This window comes from Antedon mediterranea, chromosome 4 (assembly GCF_964355755.1).
Source record: "Antedon mediterranea chromosome 4, ecAntMedi1.1, whole genome shotgun sequence".
Lineage (NCBI taxonomy): Eukaryota > Metazoa > Echinodermata > Crinoidea > Comatulida > Antedonidae > Antedon > Antedon mediterranea.
This window is the reverse complement of record NC_092673.1, coordinates 29,987,215-30,011,050: the sequence shown is the minus strand read 5'-3', so window position 1 is coordinate 30,011,050 and position 23,836 is coordinate 29,987,215. Positions and strand designations below refer to the sequence as shown.

Sequence of the window (23,836 nt, the reverse complement as noted above, 5' to 3'; positions counted from 1 at the left end):
CGGAATGACGACACCAAAATGTTTTTATTAAATGCGTATTCAATTGTTGTCAAAATATAATGAATTAAATTTAATATAAACATAATAAATATGTACAATACAGATAAAATATTTTATAATGTACTGAAATAAAAATGTAATTTTACTATATACAGACTGTTAAAATGTATATTATTGTAATTTTGAGCCTGTAATTTAAACAAAATGGCTGCGCCCGTGTGGCAGGCAAGTATTGAAGATTATGTTTGGGGAAATCAGGAAAGTGCTCTTTTAACTATAACTAATGGTATGTTTAATTATTTGTTACGGTTAAGTTTTAATAAATGTATAATCTTTTGAATTTTAAATAGCTTTTAGTAGGCCTAGGCCCACAAGAACGTTATCCCCGACGTTACTTAGCCAATCAAGCTACATCATGACACACTGTCACCGCTGGGAACAAACTTGAACTGCATGGACTAGCCTAGATAGTAGAGAAGCAATGCGGCCTAGGCTTAGAGGTTTTTGTTATGCAGAGATATGTATAATAATGCAGGATGTAAATATTATGTGAATGATTATCATATATTTCTTTCAATTCATGTTGATAAATATAATTTAATAATAATATCTCATTATGATATGATTATAGGCCTATAATTATTTTTTTTGTGATGATCATCACATCATCATGTATTGATTATTATGTATTAATAATATTAATATACAGTATTATATATTTGTATGTTTCAGGTGTAAACAACGATGACATTAAATTACTGACTCTTATTGAATATCTGGGGTAAGAAGTGATATTTGTCTTTTTTTTTTAATTTAGAGATTAAACAATGGAGTTGTTAATTAAAATATACATAAAACATTTTTTTTTTTTAAATCCATATCATATAGTTACATTAATTGTTTTCATTTATATGGTTTTATCTTCAGTCAACATTTGTTGAGCACTGATCATGACATCAGAGCAAGAGCTACTAGATTCCTATCAGAAGTATTGCACAATATTCCCAATGACAAATTTTCAACTCCTGAAGGTATATTAATTCATTATTGTCCATATTGATTTTAATTAAACGGCTGAACAATGTTTACACTTAATACTTGATGGAGATAGTTCAGGCTGGTGCCTATTTAGGTTCAATATAAAAATATTTCTATGATTTATGCACTTGTCAATTGCATGACCCACTATACGACCCCCGGGAGAGGTGCGTCATTTGTCAGATGTGCGTCATACTTTTGAATACCATGACGCACCCGTGCGTCAAAAAGGTGACTTACCTTTAGGTGACAATGACGCACCCATTTTGACGCACTGTGGCCATGTTGTTTATGATATGGTGGGTGGTAATAAAGTGACGGACATTGACACACCTTTTTCATTGATGTGACGTACCATCTAGGTTTTTTGACGCACCCCTGCGTCAGTAATTATTTGTAAATGACGCACCCATGACGCACCTCTCCCGGGGGTCGTATAGTGGGTCATACAATTGACAAGTGCATTAAGTTATAAGAATTGTGCAAATATATAATACCTTTTAAATCTATTAATTTGTGCAAATCCCTGATTGAAAAAAAAAGAGATTGTTAATGTGGGTGATACCCACACAAGTATACTGTGCAATTTATAAATATTATTTTTTGTAGTTGGTCATCTTGTGGCATTCTATTGTGATAGGCTAAAGGATCATCATTCAGTCACTCCACATGCATTATTGGGCTTGCTAGCTCTGGTGAGATAAAGAGGATTCATAAAAGTTAAAATTTTTTGTATCTATTATTTATCTTCTGTCACTTTGTCACAAATATTTAGTACAATTCTATATTTAGCTGTGTGAAGAAATCGAAGACCCATATTCTATTAATAGCAAATGACCAATATTCTATTAATAGCAATTGACCCATATTCTATTAATAGCAAATGATCCATATTCTATTAATAGCAATTTAGCCATCTTCTATTAATAGCAATTTAGCCATCTTCTATTAATAGCAATTGACCCGTATTATATCAATAGTTTTCCTCATTGGATAATTTTTCATAATCTTTTTGTTTTCTTAATTAGAGTGACTGTAAGTATCTTGCAAATGGTGATGAAGTGTTAATTGTACAGGCCATTTTAAAAGAAGTGCATGTCCAAACGCTAATGCAGGTTGACCGTCGGTCAGTATTTAACATCATTGCAAGATTTCTGGACACCAGACTTACTGGTAAAGTTGATATTGGATTCATTAATGACAACGAAAAATAATGAAATTAGTTCATACTTTTTAGTAAACACAAACCAAGCTCCCTATCGCATACAACTTTGAAAATACAAAAGTCGTATACAATATGAAAGATTGCCAGCTTTCAGCCTCATTCTATCCCGAAGCTAAAAGCAATCTTTTTTTTATGAACATTCTTTTTTACATAATTATGTTTTATATTAATTTTGTTTCTTTCAGAATTAAAAAAGTTAGGTAATGATTTTGTTTATGGTTATATGCAAGCAATGGATGGAGAGAAAGACCCGAGAAATTTGATGATTGTTTTTCGATGTATCCCCATAATCATTCAGAACTTTCAATTTGGTAAGAATTTAATTACAATTATTTCTTCTGATAAAAAAAGAAGAAAATGTAGGCTATAACTCACATCACGAGATAAGCAGAAATCTTATACCTTACCCTGTATTGTATATTATCCTTTAGAACGTTTTTGTGAGGAACTGTTTGAGGTTACCTCCTGTTATTTTCCAATTGACTTTGCCCCGCACCCAAACGATCCACATGGGGTTACCACTCAAGAGCTCATCCTCGGTTTACGAAAATGTTTGTCCGCAACATCAAAGTTTGCTCAGGTGAGTCAACTCCTCAAAAATAAAAAAAATAGCTTCAAAGGTGCTACCTAACTTTTGTATTTATACGTTTGTGTATAAATCCAAAGGCAAATTACTGAAAAAATGACAATGCTGTGGGTATCAGTTGCTGGATCTCAATGGAGATACAAAAAAAAAGCGAAAAGCTAAATCAAAACGATAAAGTAAAGAGCCAGAAAAGTTAGCAGAGCTTTCGGGCAACACTAGCCCTTCATCAGCTTTATTTCTTTTATTGAAGTTCACTAAAGCTTGGTTCCCACTAGAACGTAACGCAAGGACATAAACGCAACGCAAGCGTTTTAACCAATGACAAGCGAAGTTATAGACAGTTAGCAATCACAAGCGAATAAGCCATCGCTTGTGATTGGTCAATTCACTTGCGTTGCGTTACGTCCTTGTGTTGCGTCACTAGTGGGAACCACGCTTAAGGCAGCGCTTGTCTACTTATACTATCTACTTTGTCCAAGTACACTCACTTGCACTGATGTTTGTATATATATTTTTTTTTTGCGTAAACATTTTTATTTTGTTTTTGTTCTGTGCGTTTGTTATTTGGTTTCTATGACAATACTGTAACATACGGTAATGGTCAATAAAGAATTACATTTTTATTAAGTTATCATGAAAATAGCTAATATAAATTATATTTTGTATTAACTGATGTCACTTTTTTATTATTGGTTTTTCTTTTATATCTTTGTTTATTTTTGTAAATGTTGTTTTTAACCATACCTTGATGTTAAGGTGAATGTTAATAAATTTGAATTTCTTCTGTACAGTTTTGTCTACCAATGTTAATGGAGAAAGTTTCATCGGATATACCAAGTGCTAAACTAGACTCTTTCCAGACACTTACAGCTTGTGCTAAATCATATGATGCTTTGTCATTTTCTGGTTACATGGAGGCTATATGGTCAGCATGTAGGAGAGAGGTAGAGTACAACAAGTCCTTTACAGGGTGTTATGTCCATTGCTATTGTCTCCATAAAGAGCCATTTTTGGTGTCAGCCTGTCATCGTCGGGTGTGCCTAGGCTGAACGCTTTCCCTCTTCCCTTGCCTATGTTTTGTGATACTTACGTACGTACCAATTTTGTCTGGCTAATAGATATTGATTATTAGTACAGTATTATATATGTTACTTGGTGTCTGAATAATCAAACTGCAATTTCACATATCTTGTAGGTTTTGACAAAATGTATGTAACTGCTAAAAACTTAGAATGATCGTTAAAATAAAATAAAAATGAAACGATTGATTGATCGTTCGATTGATAATTTGATATATTTCAATGCAGGTATTTCAAGCAGTAAACAAAGATATAGAGATGGCTGCACTCGAGTCCCTCCATCATGTTGTCAAGAATTATTCATCAGGGATATTTGATAACTCATCAACTGCCTCGCTTGACAGTTCGCTAGATACCATAATCAGAGGTATAATATGATAAAATAACCCATTGGATAATGAAGCAAGTTGTTAACAAATATATATGTATATAACTGCATATATTTGTTTCCCATTTGACAGTGAAGATTTGTTCGACCATTGAATAACTAACTTGTTTGTTTTCTTGTTTGTTGTTTATTGATTTCCACAAATAATAATATATAAAATATTTCTTTATAGTTAGTTAATTAATTAAGTATAAATGTGGATGGTGGTCAAAATAGGTCTAACAATAGACTTTAAGCAGAGACCACCATTTACAAAAAAAAGAAACAATAATTGAAAAAATAAATAAATAAACAAAAAATAATAAATAAATAAAAGGTAGAGTGGTTTATGACACATAACTTGTATAACATATTGCATATTTGATTCCCAGAGTGCAAGCAGTTCATACAAGAACCTGAACTGAGGCTAATTCAACCATGTTGTGCTCTTTTACGAGCAGTAGCTGGTGCTTCCGACCCTGCATGTTGTAAGGTTGTACAAACTATTATACCTCAACTGTTGGAGCAATACCGGCTTAGTTCACAGGTAAAGTGGGCACAAGTATTGTGTTGGACGTTGGACTATTGATTGTTAGATCGCGGTTCGAATCCAACTTTGCCGCATTGTTTGTATCCTCGGGCAAGATAATTTACTTACGTTTGCCTCTCTCCACCCAGGTGTATAAATGGGTACCTGGTTAGATCAAGACATACATGTTAGATGCAAAAAGGACCAGGGTGGTAATGTTCAGAGCTTAGAGGTTTCACAACATTAGGCGCTATATAAATCCAGGATATTATTATTGTTGTGAAGCAACCTGCTTTACTACCTATAAAGCATTGTGACAAAATCATGCAACTCTTTTCCAGGCAACAACTAAACTGAAAATTATAGATGTTATCATTGGTCTTCTGTCTGTTACCATGGATACATGTCTGACAACTGATGTTAGTCATCCGGCCGTGTCAATGAAGGATGACATCATCACTATATTATGCGAAATCCAACAGGATTCGCACTCAGAATTACGACAGATTGGGGTTAGGGGATTTGGTGTTCTAGTGATGTTGAATGGACTGTTAGATGTTAAAGATGTTGATCTGGTTGGTGAGCATCTTATTAAAGGTTTCTTCAATGATAATGAAACACCAGTGAGGTATGGATATTGATAAATTGATTAGAGGTATCATGAATTTTCATAAATTGATTAGAGAACATGAATATTCATAAATTGATTAGAGAAAGCATGAATGAAGTTTTATCACATTTTGTTGTGTATATTTTAGAGTTCAATGTTCGCAGTCACTGTCAAACATGTCATCTAAACATTCTGATGTGGTTAAAATGAAGCTTATGCCAGAATTATCAAATTTGTTTCAGACTGGTTAGTTTTCTATATTATTTCTTTTAAAAATGTTTCAAAACATTACAAGTTTTGCATAAATCTCATCTATGTAAAATACAATTATACATTTGTATATTTGTTTTTTTATTTTGTAGGTGTGGTTCCCATGGAAAATCAAAATAGTCCTGTATCAACAGAATCAATTATAAACATGCTTGCAACTATAGCAACGTACTCTGACCTCATCCGCTCAATTATTCCATTACTGCTGGATTATATTTTTAGTATTGGTAAAGGTAATATGTGATGAAATTGAGATCTTTTGATCTTTGTGATTAGGATGTCATAGTTGGTTAAGATTCTAAACAATATAATAATAATAATTTATTTGGAAGCTACACTTTTAAAACAGTGGCACACTTCTTGAATGAAGGTTCGTCCATAGTACAGTAAGTAAAATAAAAGTTAGAGGGAAAAATATGATTTAACAATAGGCCTATTTACAGTACAAGAAAAATTGAAATAAATTAAGTACAAGTATAAAAAATAACATTAACAAAATACAGGATTTAAAAAGAAAAGAACTAATCATTTTCATTAATACATTGTTCTTTTTTCTTATAAATCATAATCACAATTCAGTTTTTTAAATTATTATATCTATATCTAAATTGTATTGTTTTCAATTTCATATTGAATAGATTTTGACAGTGAAAACATCATATCTACTTCACTCCAATCTATACTTGTTATTGTGGAGAAAACAAATAACAATCATGCAGATATTGAATTTTACCTGAAGTCATTAATTCCACGATTGGTTGAAAAATTGGTGAGAAGTTGTACAGTTACTGAAGAAACAACGGAGCTGTTCATGCAAGAAAATATTGTTAAACACTGTACATCGATTATTAGGAGCATATCACAAATGTTAGATGTACGGTTAGTGTTATCTCTTGTTTTTTAATAATACCTGTCACTGTTAGTTCCTTTTCCACTTCATTCACACATTGGACAAATCTGTAACGAATCAATTCAACTGGTAGGGTTGTTCGCCCAACTCAATTTTTTAAATATTTCATATTAAATATATTGTATATAGACATCAAAAACATAAAATTATATGATAGGTGTAAGGCAAGACCAATCTGATTGGTCATTTTGGAATCACGATAGCGGCTATTCGGAAACATCCTCAGATTGCAAGTTCCAGCCAATAAAGCAATAAACTATTATTTTTAAAACTGTAAGCAACAAAAGTATAGAGGACGACCATGATCCACACTACCGGTAACTCTATGACCTGATCACCCTTCATAAACAGTCATCAACTGCACTAACTCCTAGGATCAATAGTATAAAAGATATAATCTGAGATATAAGCAAAGCAGCCGAGGCGGGAAAGTCATCAGACTATCTGGCGGACCGGCAATAAATAAATAATAATATATATAGACATTTTTTTATATGTAAGTGGGAATTTTGTTTGTGTTATTGTTCAGAATACCGGGGTAACCCTACTCTTTCCGAAAGATATACAAGTGCACACAAGCCGGATGTGTACACTTGCTCTTTACCAGTTCCTTATCTGATATTCTATCTGGTTTCAGTGTTTTAAGTTTTGTGTGTGTGTTATTTTACTTCAGACTTGCTGAAGATTTAAGTAAAAGTGTACTGAAAGGCATTGCTACCAATGACTTTACCAGTTTTGGCTTCAGGACTGACGACCCTGACCTCAAACTTTTATCTGTAAGTATGTTCTTCATGTTTACAAACACAAAATACTCTTTACCAAAACATATCTCTCATAATATATCTATTGATATTGAAATGATTAATCATAGGTTAAATCACCATGGCAACAAACCCAGTTGATATCAATTATCCTAGCAACAGTCTGTTCTGTACACAAAGATGCAATTGAACTCATCAAGCCAGAATTAAGAGAAGAATTGTTTACATTGGCAACAGAAAGTGATCATGGTTACACACAAACAACGGCAGCTCAGTGCCTAGCAGCTATACTGAACAAGTGCCAATCAGGTAGTGGTAGAAACACATAATAGATTAGCATAATAAGTGCCATAACATTTCTTTCACAATATATTACCCACATGAAAATGCTGACAACAATTTGTATCTGTGACTTCCCAATATGATTTCATAAGCCTAGGAACATTTTCTGTTGTTTTTTTTATATAACCTATAATGCAAACAGCTGTTTTGCCTTATTTGATTTGGTTTATTTCGATACCATACATAAAAAAAACAACACAGAAGAACAAACAAAAACCAAATCATTATGGTACCAGGGATATTCCTCTTAATCCCCAAAAGTGGATTTACATCTTGAGGGGCACTGTATGTCCCTTGTACAGTATCATAGTATTTTGTATATTCCTATACAACATGTGCAGTATAATCTACAAACATATAATTCCATTTCAGATGAGGACTTGCTAACTATATTAAGCAGTTACAAGTCAAGGTTAGAGGTGATTTTAAATGAGACACATCAAGATAAAGAAGTTAACAGCTTAACAGCAATGACAACGTGGAATTGGGTATGACATTGTATTTGTCTAATAATTATAATGTGCTAAATAATGCATATTTTAGCTAGAGATCTACGGTCTGTAGTATGCTTGTCTAATACAGTGTGACTACAGAATATGTTGAATGAAAAATAATGATTAAGATTAGTGGAGCTGTAGCTTGGTGGTTAACATGCTTGCCTTCCAATCCCAAATTCCAAGGTTCAATCGTGAACTAGGACCAGTGGCTGTATTCACCATTCACACTTAGGCTAAGGGAAACACTTACGCTTAAAATTTAAACAAATCTCCTATCTAAGTGAATACAATTTAAGGGAAATACTTAAATATTTATTGAGTTATGTGAAATATATTTAAGGAAATATCTAAATTAAGTGTGATTGGTGAATACAGTCATAGGGTTGTAACTCATCATCCTCAAAGTTTCTCACTGTACGAAAAAACATTTTGGTACAATTTAAGCTTGGTTCCCACTAGCGACGTAACCTACACAACGTAAGAAAATGTCCTTCCAATAATTGTGTTTACCCCACCTGCTTGAAATCAAACCTGCAATTTTTCCAGCACTGTTGTATCATCGGTTCCCACTTGTGATTACGCATTACAGCACTTTGTGTCGATACGTCGCTTCGTTGCGTTGCGTTCTAGTGGGAACCACGCTTATGTTGTTCTATCTACTTTCAGATAACTAAAGCATTGGTGTTAAGAGGTCACTCAATGGCTTCTGAGTTTATATCTACAATGATAAGCTATCTTGGAAATGAAGCACTTGGCCACATCGCAGCTGAAGGGTTTAAATGTGTGTTGACTGAAGACGTGCTGACACCAGCCTCCCACGCTAATGTGAAAATTATGTATTGCCAGCGTTTCTTTTTGGAAACTATTTCAAAGATTTCTTCTGGATTTCAGTTGGCCAAGGATGGTGAGAATATACCAATTAGTTTTAAATTATTGTACATATTTGGTAATCTAAAGCATTTCCTTTGAACAATCTTTTTTTTTTACATCATAACAAGATTAGAATACAGACTAAAGCTCTGTCTACGCTATCAAACTTTATGTGACAAAATGTGATGTGCTCATATATGGACATGATGATGTCATATCATTACTATATTTGGCACATCACACTTATTTGGGCATTTCAATACTATATTTGGTCACATCATACTTTTTTTGTAAAACTAGTTTGATGGTGGGGACAGAGCTTAAAATGGATACAACATTGTACTCTACTATTCTGTACATTTGCTCAATATAAATTGATTTGTATATTTTTTCGTTTCTTTCAGAATGTAAAAGGTTCTACTTACAGGCAATGTCGCACCTTTTTCAAAATGTTACAAAAGCTGTTCTATTAAGTGAACTTCCACCCCTGATTCCAATGATGGTGCATTCTTTACTATGTGAAGACACTACCCTCAACCTATCGACACTAAAGGTATTATTGCCTCTCATAAAAGATGCACCGCAGGTTATTTCAAAAGATGTTGATGCATTATTGATGCAGATGATGAAGTTGGCTGAGCGGCAAGATTCTATGGTAAGATAAGATAAACCCTTCATTTTCATGACATCATGCATGACATCACTCATGACATCATACAAATGCTGCTATTAAGTCTGTGTTTCCGCAGTCAAAAATTGACCGATAAAGTTTGTGTGGAAACGGGGTTTAACCACTTCAGATCAGGAAAAATTTACTGATAATTATCTCATTCAAATCAGATAATTTGATTATAACCTAAGAACAAATTGTTGCATGGGGGAATTGTGTTACAGTAATGATTGATCATGCACATCCATTTATAGTGCTCAGTGTTACAGTAATGATTGATCATGCACATCCATTTTTTTTAATCTGATTTATTAATTATTAAATAATTAAATCACTATTATTGCATATTTTAGACATTTATGGCCTAATAATTTGTCCTGACACCAGTTTGTTATTATACCTTCCAAGATTGCATCATATTTTTAAAAAACATGACAAGTTATTCTCACAGATTTAGGTATACATACAATTGTAGAGATATGCATGTTACTGAAGTATAATATATATGCTGTTCTTTATACAGGTTGTTCGCATTGCTGCATTGGAATGTATAGGAGACATGACATCATTACCACATCACATTGTAAGTTTTGTTCCACTCTATATTGGTAAAGCCTGGCGCACACTAGAGCTATTGGCTGATCCAACTGGCACGATCGAGTAACACTTTGCTCACAGTGTGCGTCGGGGATTTCGTGAGAAATCGGCCACATGATTTAATAGCCAACTGGCACGTGCATCATTTTCCTCAAGTGTGCGCCGAACGTGAGCAGATAGCTTACTAAAAAATTCCACTGCGCATGACATGTTCTGATTTATTATAATATGTCAGCACGTGCCGTATAGCTTAGTAATTTTCCAATCAGAAAATCGCGTACTGAAGCATTTAGTTTGCGTCCGATAGAACGCGATCACAGTTTGCGGCAAATTATTTAGTGAGCCAAGTGTTACTCATGCCAGTTGGCTCAGGCGATAGCTCTAGTGTGCTCCGGGCTTTAGGGATAGTAGTGCAGGGCTTTAGGGATAGTAGTGCAGGGCTTTAGGGATAGTAGTGCAGGGCTTTAGGGATATTAGTGCAGGGCTTTAGGGATAGTAGTGCAGGGCTTTAGGGATAGTAGTGCAGGGCTTTAAGGATAGTAGTGCAGGGCTTTAGGGATAGTAGTGCAGGGCTTTAGGGATAGTAGTGCAGGGCTTTAGGGATAGTAGTGCAGGGCTTTAGGGATAGTAGTGCAGGGCTTTAGGGATAGTAGTGCAGGGATTTAGGGATAGTAGTGCAGGGCTTTAGGGATAGTAGTGCAGGGCTTTAGGGATAGTAGTGCAGGGCTTTAGGGATAGTAGTGCAGGGCTTTAGGGATAGTAGTGCAGGGCTTTAGGGATAGTAGTGCAGGGCGACAATCTGTATTAGAAGAAAAGAACTATTATATTCTAATGTGATGAACATTGAATCATTGAATGAATGAATAATGAATGTTTTTTTTTAAGGTTTTTCCATATAAGGAGAAATTAAAACGATTCCTTGGAAAATGTTTAGATGACAAAAAGAGGATGGTGCGAAAAAAAGTTGTAAATGCAAGGAATAAATGGTAGTGTATAATAATAATTTTAAAATTGAAAACTTGATCACTTTGAATAAATTGTTTTAAAAAAAAAACTATTTACAAAAACAAACGACAAACAATTAAATGTATAATAACTCTATAATTAAATGTACACAAATTTTTTTTTTCTCTTTTGTGGCGCAAACACCACTTTTATTCGATGTACGAAACTTTGTAATTTGCAATGACCTATGACATACGCATAATGTCGTCATCTGTTTCTCTAGTCTAGCAAAACTGTCGAGTGAGGACTGAAGCATGTCTGTGCATGAAATTCAAAAGCTACGTATTTTTGCATACACGATATTGACATTATGTATTTTTTCTTCATCTTAGGTTTCTTTTAGGGGAATTGAAGTCATGAAGAACAAGAAAACATTACAATGTATACTAAAGCTTGGTTCCCACTAGAACGTAACGCAAGGACGTAAACGCAACGCAAGCGTTTTAACCAATGACAAGCGAAGTTATAGACAGTTAGCAATTACAAGCGAATAAGCCATCGCTTGTGATTGGTCAATTCACTTGCGTTGCGTTACGTCCTTGTGTTGCGTCGCTAGTGGGAACCACGTTTAAATAAAAATTCCAGTCAAGAAATATTAAACCAGAATTAAAGATCAACATTGTCAAAAGCACAAATGAATATGTGTGTACTCTCAAATTTGTTTGGATATTAAAAAACGACCTCTAGTCAATAGACTGACTTGTTGGTTAGTTTGTCTGTGGGTCAGGCGGTTGTTTGCTAGTGTATTTTATAATAAGAGTGTAAATCTAAATAAAGAAACAGAACACAATCTTTATGTTACACGTTTATTTTTAATTATTCAGTGTATTTTATGATTGTAAAGAGCTATTCACATTACTATATAGATATTGCCTGCTTAGGGGTGTAACATAAATAAAAAATATTTTTCTCAAGGGATTATAATATATATATGGGTATAACCGCCCGCCCGTTACTGTAGGAATATCTCCAATGGAAACTGTCATGCATTGGACAAAGCCAAAACAATATTATTATGAAGATCCTTTTTGTATTAATAACCATCTAAATGAATATAATAATTTTGCATTTTGTTGTTGTTTTTGTAATGCAAAAAAGATATTGTCCCGTTGATAGCTTAATACGGGGTGCCGTTCGGGGCATTACTCATTTTGTCGACATAATACAAACTTAATTTTATTATATCGACAAAAATAGTAATATCCCGAACGGCGCCCCGTAGCTTAATAGGGGGTTGAATCAATCATTTGGAACATTCTAAAGTCCTGTTGAATCTATTTTCGGAAATTTGATTAGTTAGCACAATGGATTAAGCCTGATGTTCCTCATGACTTAAGCTCTGTCTACACTATCAACATAGTTTGTGATACAGTATAGTGTGCCCATACAGTATATGGACATGATGATCAAGGCCGCAGAGGTTAAAAACAGACAAGGCAAAGATGCTTTAAATATTGTTACCGTAAATCTTGATAAATAAAAAATAGTAACCCACTCTAATAGTAACCCACACTTTAATAGTAACCCCCCTTCTAATAGTAACCCACTTTATAAGTCAATCTATAATAATAACCCAGGGTTACAATTAGAAGATTTATGGTATTTTTATCAAATATGACGATCTGTGCAGGGAAATTGGGTGGGTGATGAAAATTGAAAATGTCATCACCCACCCCGGTCGTCTGCACCACGCTGGCTACGGCTCTGATGATGTCATATCACTACCATATTTGGGCACATCACACTTTTTTGTCAAACTACTGTAGTTTGATAGTGTAGACAGATCTTGGTTCTCACTTGGACGCAATTAACAATATTTTTAAAATAATTCTATGTTTAATAGGCAGCCAGTGTAACTCTTTTAAGGTGCCTGTATTATCAGTAATATGCGAAAATTTGGGTTAGTTACAACTCATGCAGCCGCATTTTGTATGAGCTGAAGCCTATGCAGTTGTTTTTGTTTTTTGAGACCAAATAACAAGGAGTTACACATATCGAGACGCGAACTAAAAAATGCATGTACAAGTTGCTTAGCAGCTGCACGATTTAAGTATTTTATAATGCCTCGAATATTTCTTAAATGATATGACGATGCAGACGTAATTTTAGAAATATGAGCCGTCATTGTCATATTAGAATCCAGAATTACACCAAGATTTCTAACTTGTGTAGTATTTTCAGTACGGAAGTTACCAATGGAAAACTTATTAATATTTCAAGTTTCTTTTACAATTCTGTTGTATTCATTTCATACAAAGACGATTATAAATTAGGTGCTTTTACCAGACCGGTTCGGAACCAATTTGGGCAAACGTTTATGTTCGGAAACATACCGTTTTAATGGAAAACATAAAATTTCGAACCCAGTGGGTGTAGGCCTCCTCAGTCGAAAGCCACATCGCCCAAGTCTGCCTAGGCCTATACATGTTTTAACATTTTAAACAGTTAGGCCGGCCAGACATTTAGTGAGCGTTGAACGTAGGCTAGGCCTACATTGTAATTGGCACCATGCATTCCAGATGTAAGCCGCCAAGTCCCCCCTTATTCACAGAACATTATTTGACATAGGTCTAGGTTTATAAACATACCTTCTTCTTCAAGTTTGGTATTACCGACTGCCTGTAAATGATCTTTATGATTTCTGTAGTCAATTCACATCCTACTATAGTATTATTCCACAACAACCTTCTTTAAAAGAACCCATTCAAAGTTCGTCCACGTACTGTCGATTGCCTGAAACACAATTCTGCTAAACGCTTTCTGATTGGTTGAATATTCAGAAAACCGACAGACAGTAGAGGGCGAGCTACTCAACAACATAACAGAGAGATAATAATATAGTAACGTAGCGCTCGGTTCAGAAGATATTGAGGATAAGGATTCATTAAATTGTAATTAATACAAATCCGTATTTATTTAATGATAGTGTTTTTGCAAAGAAAAAACAAAAAACGGTACAGATTTCGTATATTGATAAATTAAAATTGTGTGTTACTGTGTTTCCAAATTCAAATTATGAAAGAAAAGTTGTGTTTCTGGGCCGTACTTCTATTATTTGACTACAGTAATAATGAGAAAACATAGGTTTAATTTGAAAATTTAAATGACTCAAAATAATTTGCACTCCAGGTTTTTCATTCGTAATCAAAATACATTTATTGTTGCTATGGTATTTTTTGTCAAATATTAATATATCCTGTAAAATGGGCTTGATGAAGGAAGAATGGTGTTTTCCACAAGGTTGACACTTTCATTCTGGTTGTTTTATTTATAGTTTTTATTTAGGTTTTACTTATTTTATTTGCATTGAGATCAAGCCACATCCCCTTTATGATGTGTCCATATATGGACATGATCATATCACTACCAAATATGGGGTACATCACACTAAAGTTTGATAGTGTAGACAGAGCTGTGTTGTCATGGCAATAAATAAAGTTTTGAGTTTCATGTTAATTTGTCTAATTACACTATGAAACCCATTGCACTAGAATACATACATAATGTGTACAACAGTTAATCTACTAGTAAATCATGTTTAAAACTCAAAACGGTGTCTAGCACACCCCTGGTAAAATATCTACATAAAACAAAAAACTTTATTGATGCTTATTTATCCATTCATTGATCCATTGATTGGATAAAAACTATTTAAAATCAAGAATAATCGTTATTCACACAAATTATCAACTTACAAGCGTAAACATTGGTAAAAATCATTGCATCATTAATTAATATTTACATATATGGACTTTAAAAATAATTAATTTCATTTGGATCCTAATATTATAAAAGAGAATTTTTCACAAACGTTGAGTTTGCTCTCTTAAATTCTCTTCTATAAAAATAATGATGAATACATTAATACAAAGTAAAACTAAGACAATCTTTTATATCATTGATGTATGTATTGTGTTTAAGGCCAATTTACACAGACGAGCTATATCATTGATGTATGTATTGTGTTTAAGGCCAATTTACACAGACGAGCTATATCATTGATGTATGTATTGTGTTTAAGGCCAATTTACACAGACGAGCTATATCATTGATGTATGTATTGTGTTTAAGGCCAATTTACACAGACGAGCTATATCATTGATGTATGTATTGTGTTTAAGGCCAATTTACACAGACGAGCTATATCATTGATGTATGTATTGTGTTTAAGGCCAATTTACACAGACGAGCTATATCATTGATGTATGTATTGTGTTTAAGGCCAATTTACACAGACGAGCGGTAACAGTAATAAAAATATAGAAAGCTATGTTATTCTTTATGAACATTTACAGAGCGGACGGGCAATTAATCCTCAGGGTAGATTCAACATGAACAAGCTACCCAGTTTTCTTCTTATCGTTACCATTCGTCGTGTAAATTGTCCTTTGTGCTTTGGATAGTGTATTGATCTAGACTGTAAATAAATGTACTTAAAACAGCTCAATACTTCAATCAAATATAGTTGTTTGTCAATAGCTAGGCATCGATAGTACTCTACTCTATGATACAGCAGCAGAGTTGAATGGTTAAAGCCTTGTTCAGACTTGGACGAAACACAACCATCTAAGCGCACCGTAAGTAATTTGACCAATCACAACACTATGTATGATCTGAACGGTCGTCTGTGTTAGGCCTATGTCATTACGTTCAAGTGGAAACAAAGCTTTAACATAATTTCTTTATGTTTTACATGTACTCTGATGTTTGGTAATTATACTCGTACATATCGCTGTAACGTTGTGGTTTTGGCTGTCGGGGTGGTGGGGCACCATGGGAAGGATACATGGCACTCACTGGTCGACGTCCGCCACCTGTGAAAAAAAGCAAACTTGATTATAAAACAAAGTGGCAGACAAATTTATCAAAAAAAAAAAATTATGAACATTTTTTTCAACCAATTTGTCGCAGTCTGAACCTGGACTAGAAAAAGGGTTGTGTCAGGTGATGTATTAAAACAATTAAAATGGGGAAAGATCCTATCTTCACCCAAAAATATAACTAAATAAATTTATAACACAAAACAAAAAAATTGACTACTAATGTATACAGAATATATTGTGAGAATGAATGATATTATAGAGAGTGCACAGATAACAGTAATTACATTTTGTTTATGCAAATATTTTCAATTAGTATTATAAAATAAAAAATAGTTCTGCCTCTTATAAAAGAAAAAAGCATAAAATATGTTACCGGTGTATAAAGACAAAAGACACACTTTTATAATTTATCACCACGCCTAGAATACAATAGCCTTCTCATTGGCATGCCATTTGCAACAGGAAAATAAACACCTTCGTCCGAGTCTATGTGAGTTGTAAATGAAATGATAGTGAGAGAAAGAAAAAAACACATGCAAGTTATGATTAAAACAAAATGAAAATGTATACATGATATTAACAGATGCATAACACAGTATATATATAGAAAATAAAATATAGCAAGCATGATAAATGTTAAAATGGTTAGTAGAAATGAAAATGAATATTTTAATAATCATACAAAAATATTATACTATCATTTCAGGAACAAAAAGAATATTATTTTCTAAATGCTAATAAATAATAATAAATCACAAATTTTAATAAATTGCGATGGTAGATGAAGACTAAATACATCAACTGACCAAGGAGGACAGACAGACACTTATTAGGAGTATAGGCCATAACCATTGACTACATAAAGAGTATAAGCCATAACCATTGACCATATAAGGAGTATAAGCCATAACCATTGACCATATAAGGAGTATAAGCCATAACCATTGACCATATAAGGAGTATAAGCCATAACCATTGACTATATTAGGAGTATAGGCCATAACCATTGACCATATTAGGAGTATAGGCCATAACCATTGACTATATAAAGAGTATAAGCCATTACCATTCACCATATAAGGAGTATAAGCCATATCCATTGACCATATAAGGAGTATAAGCCATAACCATTGACCATATAAGGAGTATAAGCCATAACCATTTGTCATATAAGGAGTATAAGCCATAACCATTGACCATATAAGGAGTATAAGCCATAACCATTGACCATATAAGGCGTATAAGCCATACCCATTCACCATATAAGGAGTATAAGACATAACCATTTGTCATATAAGGAGTATCAGCTATAACCATTTATCATATAAGGAGTATAAGCTATAACCATTGACCATATAAGGAGTATAGACCATAACCATTGACCATATAAGGAGAAGAAATATACAGAGATGCCTTATATGGTATTAAATGTACCAAAACATGAATGTAAATAACAAAAGCATTATTGTGAAATGTTGATAGCACAGTTGATATTCAAAACAATGTCCATGTTTTGTGAATATTTTGAGCTAGGTATAAACAAACAATTCATGATTATGATAATGAATTATTATTGTTATTATCCCTTTTTCAGCAGGTTAATTAACACCACTAAGCAAAACTTAAAGGACTTAATGAAAACACCCCCGATGACGAAAAACAAAAATTAAAATGAATTTTGTGTACCATATGATTCCGGTAAACGGCTGTAAGGAAGAGAATGAGGGTCCTCTGAAAATAAACAATATGTAAACAAAAACATGATTAAACCATTAAGTAATGTTTATAAAAAAAAAAGTTAAAAATATAAATAGTGTTGAAGAGTGTTGAAGTATTTATTGGTCAAACCCTTATTGGTCAAACCCTTATTGGTCAAACCCTTATTGGTCAAATCCTTATTGGTTAAATTATTTGTGTAAGACATATAACAGGTTAATTCATAAATGCATGAATTGTACACAGCAAACGATATCCACTGTTGTGTTTACAATTTGTTTACAATTGTTAATCAATCAATGTGAATCAGGCTCAAATATAGACTTGACTTAATACAAATTACCAATTACATTCTCAAAAACATATAGATGTAGAAAGGGGAAAAATAAAATATGAACAAAAGCAGTGCAGATAAATTTAGTACGGATCAAATGCAACCAATACAGTAAATACAAGCAACAACAAACAACACCCTTTTATACTAATTACACTACATGCTAAAAAATAAATAATTTCTAAATTTTGTTTGTAATGAAACAACATAAACAAACTTTATATTTATCAACATGCAAAGAACATAGAACTTGTTCAACAATGTAATAATATCTATACAGTTTACAAAAGCAACTAAAGCTCAAACCAAAATCGTATTATAACTACAGTATGCAAATTGTAAATATATAAAGCAAAACAATATTTTTGGATCATGCACTGTTATTATTACCTTGACATTATTATCACTGTTCCGGGGTAATTGAAGCCAAAGTTATTAATAACTCATTTGAAAATAAACTATTCAGTGTTTGTTATTACCAACTACAGCCACCATCCATCTTTTATCTGGCCTGTGGCAAACATTTTTACGATCACGAACCACAAAAAATTTCAGTTGCTAACTCCAAATCGTTTGAAAGTTAACTCTTTTGTTAAATGTTTGCAGGAACCTTAAAGCTCTGTCTAGACACACACAAATGTGATGTGCCGATGTATGGACATGATATGTCATATCACTACCATATTTGGGTATTTCACTACCATATTTAGGCACATCACAGTTTGTTGTCAAACTAGTTTGATAGTGTAGACAGAGCTTTACAACTTGTATCCACCTTGATTGTCAAATAATCCTTTGCATCAATCATCACCACTTTTAATAAAACTCTTGCATTGTGTGACTTGAACAAAAATAATCCAAATTTAAAAAATGCATTTTATTCCAAATTCAATTCCAAAATACAACACTTATTTTTAATAATTGACCTTATAAGATATAACTACATTGAATTGATCACAAATAAATATGCTATATTACCTATCAGTGTAGAAACATGAGGTCACTTTCATCATCATAGCAAACAGGTCACTATCATCACCATGTCAAACAGGTCAAAATCATCACCATGGCAAAAAGATCGCTATCATCACCATGGCAAACAGGTCACTATCATTGCCATAGCAAACAGATCACTATCATCACCATGGCAAACAGGTCACTATTATCACCATGGCAAACAGGTCACTATCATCACCATGGCAAAAGGGTCACTATCATCACCATGGCAAAGAGGTCACTATCCCCATGGTAAACAGGCTACTATCATCACCATGACAAACAGATCATTATCACCATGGTAAACAGGTTACTATCATCACCATGGCAAACACATCACTAACACCATGGTAAACAGGTTACTATCATCACCACGGCAAACAGGCCACTATAATCACCATGGCAAACAGGTCACTATTATCACCATGGCAAACAGGTCACTATTATCACCATGGCAAACAGGTCACTATCATCACCATGGCAAACAGGTCACTATTATCACCATGGCAAACAGGTCACTATTATCACCATGACAAACAGGTCACTATAATCGCCATGGCAAACAGGTCACTATCAACAATTCATAGTACTTCCTGCATATGACCTGTAGTCCCAGGGTACAACATTTGGGGAAAATGATGGGATAAGATTATATTCATTTTCAAAAATAAAAAGATATCTCATTTGATAGTATTTGCAATTTACTTTAAGTTGTATCTAGGCTATTTACTCATATTTCCCCAAAACACTTATCAGGAATCACATTATAGTACCAATATCATATCAAGGTAAAGATTTAGAATTCTTTTTTCATGTTGGTCTATTAACAACCTTATATACTTATATATCTATATATAGCATGTTTAAAAATACCCTCAAATAAATTAGTCATAATCAACTTTTTACATGATTACCACTATTATATTATGTTATATAAAATGAATGAATCATGAAAAAAAATATCATTTTGGCTGTTTTTAAATTAGTAGATATATTTCACTCAAGATTTATAAAATAATTTCGTTTTTGTATTAATATTCTGTACTTTGCTTTAATATTGAAATGCCAGAACTTTTAAATTGTTATAAATTTTAAAAATAATAAATATTATAAATATATACAAATAATTAATTTAATTAGAAATTTTTTCTCACAAACACTGGATGCAGCTATTTTATATTAGTATATTAAATAGTTCATTAAATACAATTGAATGAAAAGATCATGGTTTTTAAATTTAAATAGTAATACTAAATTAAGAAAGACATCTTACTAAGATTAAGCACCAGTTTAAAATAATTATATTCATAAATATGGTATTTTAAGCATTTATAATAAAAGCATACTTTACATAGCACACTAAGAATGGACTAAAAAGGTCATTCGGGTCAAGTCACTTTTACCAGTTGTTTCCTCTGTAGGTAGATGCAGAAATCCTGAATTATTCATTGTAGGTATTGCCAATATATGGACATATTTGGGTTTATCACTACCATATTTGGGCACATCACACTTTTTTTGTCAAACTAGTTTGATAGTGTAGATACCGAACCCTCTAAATAACTTCTCTCTCTCTCTTTTGTAAAAATAAAAATAAATCAAAACAGACTTTGTGGGGTTTGAATCATGTCGTACCATAGCCACGACAAATAAAATGGTAAAGTGGTCACAAGAAAAGGAAACAATCTACTGATGGTATACAGCCCTGGAAACGACATGAAAAGCACACATAATGTGTCGTTCAGACTGACAGATTGCTCAATGAAGATCGTTTTTAGTCAGGTCAATTCTCAGGTCACGTATCATGCATATTCAATAACATAGCTAATGAATAATTCATGTTATTTGCATCACTTACCTACAAAAAAAAATACAGGCATTCTACTTACTCCCTAATGTATTATTTAAAATAATTAAATTTCAATAATGTAATCATAATAATTACAGTCAAAGCTTTGTAATATTATTTTTTACACAATTTAATTTAGAAAACGTAGAATACATATGGTATAAATAAAATTTAATTACAAAATACTAAAAAAATATTAAATCAAACACAAGCACACAAATCTTGGAAAAAATTTAAAGCTTGGAAATAATTATTACATTTGTTTTGTTTTTCAATATTACTACACAATTGAATAATTTCTGATTATTTTTACATGAAAGTAAAAAAATAGTGAAAGTTAGAGCCATTAAGTTAGTTAATCCTCTTTCATCCTCTACATTAAGTATTGGTCCAACAAAAATGAAATCTTAATTACAAAACTACATTAAGTTGTAAATTGCTAATATTGGACATAACTGAATCTAAGGAAATTGGAAAGAATGGGATGTATAGGCAGGTATAGGGACGAATAAATTCATAGAAGTGAAGGAAGCTGGTTGGAACTTTTGTTTGAATAGCAAAAGAATTCTAGTTCATACTACCTCAATGTATAGTCTCAACATTAAATTTAAAAAAAAGCTTATTAAGAAAATAAATCAGAAATAAAAGATTTAGTTGATAATAGATTGTATATAATTTTCGGTATTAATATGCAAATGATAATTAATTGGTTAATTAATGTCATTTATAATATTTCTCTTTGATACATAGTAATAAGAAACGGAAAATAATGTTAGCAAGGATGAGTAAATTTAGCTCAGCTTAAGGAGTCTTGTGATAAGGTTGAGCAAATTTTAGCTCAGCTTAAGGAGTCTTGTGATAAGGTTGAGTAAATTTTATCTCAACTTAAGGAGTCTTGTGATAAGGTTGAGTAAAATATATCTCAACTTAAGGAGTCTTGTGATAAGGTTGAGCAAATTTTATCTCAACTTAAGGAGTCTTGTGATAAGGTTGAGCAAATTTTAGCTCAGCTTAAAGAGTCTTGTGATAAAGTTGAGTAAATTTTAGCTCAACTTAAGGAGTCTTGTGATAAAGTTGAGCAAATCTTAGCTCAACTTAAGGAGTCTTGTGATAAGGTTGAGTAGATTTTTAGCTCAGCATAAGAAGTCTTGTGATATTGCATACAACCGCGAAGAATATGACAAACGAAGAAATAGATGATGTATATAAGATGCTAGAAGTAGTCGGTGTGAGGAGTGATGTTATAATGCTCACCGTAATTGTAGGCAGGTGGAGGCACTCCTGCTCCTCCTAGATCATTGTATCCAAGAATCGGTGAATCTGAAACAAATCAATGAATTTCTAAAATCAATATACGATGCAAAATGGTCCTTAAAACACTCGCTATTTGGTTTAATAAGCGGAGGTTCAAGAGCCCATTGCCATCTGTCTACAAACTAAAGCTCTGTCTACACTATCAAACTTTATGTGGCAAAAAAAATGTGATGTACACCAAGTTTTTTTTATTAGCCTAAACCCTAGGAAAATTAATTCAGAGGCATAACCTTTGACCTCCGCTTATAAGATTGCTTGTGTTGATTGTAAACTTTCCTATTGACTTTTTTCATACGTGTTTGTTTTATTTGTAGTTGCACATTTGTAAATATTCACCTAAACAAATAATTAATATTTTTAAATAAATCCTGAAATTAATCTACAAATTAAAAAAAATAATCGTATAAAGCTAATGTTGTGTTTCTACGTTTGTTTACAGTATTTAGTTTTAGTACGATCAATGCCTGCATCCACAAGTTTATCATTAGAAGATTCACAAATCGTAATCATTCTGAAGTGCTTTCATGCAACTATCTGTGTATAGTAATTATAAAAAGGTTTAATAACTAATTTACTAAAGTAAAATTACACAATTTTATAATAAATAAAAGTAAATAAATAATGTAAAACATTGAGATTTATTTATTAAACTAAATTAATGATAACGTTTGTGTCAAATTTGGTAATTCTGTCGTAAAAATATTGATATATATATGTCTATAATCGAAATTAATTTTTCTTACTATATTGCTGCATGCAACTTAAGACTGTGCTTAAACTTGAACAGGAAACATACTAAGCTAATGCCATCAATACAGCTTAATTATTACAGAAGTACATACAAGAAATATACATTAACATAAAAAGTATATTAGAAAACCAACACCTCAAAATAAGCAAGTGTGCTGTTGAAGAATGCCATTTCATGATTTCAACTCAATATATCGGGTGTCTAAGGTCACACAACTATGATTTGATACTTCTGTATAAAGTGCAATATAATAATGACGGTTAGAAACATTTATACTCTGTTCCTACTATAAAACTAGTTTTACAAAAAAGTGTGCTATGCCCAAATATGGCAGTGATATGACATCATCATCATATATGGGCGCATCACATTTTTTTTTTCACATAAAGTTTGATAGTGGAGACGAAGGAGATGTAAATCTCCATGTGTAGACAGAGCCTTTTTTCAGAGCATTATTATATATTACACATTATTATTACAGAAATTTTAAATGGTTGCTAAAATGGTATTCATACCATGTAACCACGGTAACAATGATGGTATAGTTGAAATCATGAAAGAGTCATTAAAAAACTAAGTAAAGGTGAAAGTGCATTGGACTGTACCATGTCTGTAATGGGGGTTGGCGTAGGGTGTAACATCCTTGTTAGTTGCCCCGCGTCGACTGTTCTCCATCAGTTGTATGCTATCAGCCCCT

The 23,836-nt window shown here is 32.7% G+C and overlaps 2 protein-coding genes across 9 annotated transcripts in view; one reads left to right on the top strand and one right to left on the bottom strand.

Moving 5' to 3' along the window:
- Positions 1 to 199: 199 nt before the first annotated feature.
- Positions 200 to 12,184, top strand: LOC140047236 (MMS19 nucleotide excision repair protein homolog). Its single transcript, XM_072092127.1, has 22 exons — positions 200 to 286; positions 733 to 781; positions 928 to 1,031; positions 1,648 to 1,733; positions 2,067 to 2,211; positions 2,449 to 2,574; positions 2,695 to 2,843; positions 3,641 to 3,793; positions 4,157 to 4,295; positions 4,688 to 4,842; positions 5,166 to 5,452; positions 5,583 to 5,680; positions 5,797 to 5,937; positions 6,343 to 6,583; positions 7,288 to 7,390; positions 7,486 to 7,684; positions 8,090 to 8,205; positions 8,881 to 9,118; positions 9,489 to 9,739; positions 10,278 to 10,337; positions 11,237 to 11,337; positions 11,689 to 12,184. Exons 1-22 carry the CDS (start codon positions 205 to 207, stop codon positions 11,714 to 11,716), a joined length of 3,051 nt encoding a protein of 1,016 aa, XP_071948228.1. The 5' UTR covers positions 200 to 204; the 3' UTR covers positions 11,717 to 12,184.
- A 172-nt stretch (positions 12,185 to 12,356) lies between these two features.
- Positions 12,357 to 23,836, bottom strand: part of LOC140047237 (prominin-1-A-like) — a 39,091-nt gene continuing 27,611 nt past the window's right edge. Inside the window, exons 21-25 of one of the 8 annotated variants that reach the window (XM_072092129.1) lie at positions 23,745 to 23,834; positions 22,329 to 22,394; positions 17,866 to 17,910; positions 16,553 to 16,665; positions 16,054 to 16,170 (exon numbers count right to left, since the gene is read on the bottom strand). In XM_072092129.1, coding sequence (XP_071948230.1) covers positions 16,580 to 16,665; positions 17,866 to 17,910; positions 22,329 to 22,394; positions 23,745 to 23,834 — 287 coding nt within the window. In that variant the 3' untranslated portion in view covers positions 16,054 to 16,170; positions 16,553 to 16,579. Of the gene's footprint in view, positions 16,171 to 16,552; positions 16,666 to 17,865; positions 17,911 to 22,328; positions 22,395 to 23,744; positions 23,835 to 23,836 lie in introns of all 8 variants that reach the window. The other 7 variants (XM_072092128.1, XM_072092132.1, XM_072092134.1 and 4 more) reach the window with 7 other exon arrangements.

Coding starts and splice junctions, on each gene's coding strand:
- LOC140047236 (XM_072092127.1), top strand. CDS start 205: ATGGCTGCGCCCGTGTGGCAGGCAAGTATTGAAGATTATGTTTGGGGA. Junction 4,843..5,165: donor AATACCGGCTTAGTTCACAG/GTAAAGTGGGCA, acceptor ACTCTTTTCCAG/GCAACAACTAAACTGAAAAT. Junction 5,938..6,342: donor TATTTTTAGTATTGGTAAAG/GTAATATGTGAT, acceptor CATATTGAATAG/ATTTTGACAGTGAAAACATC.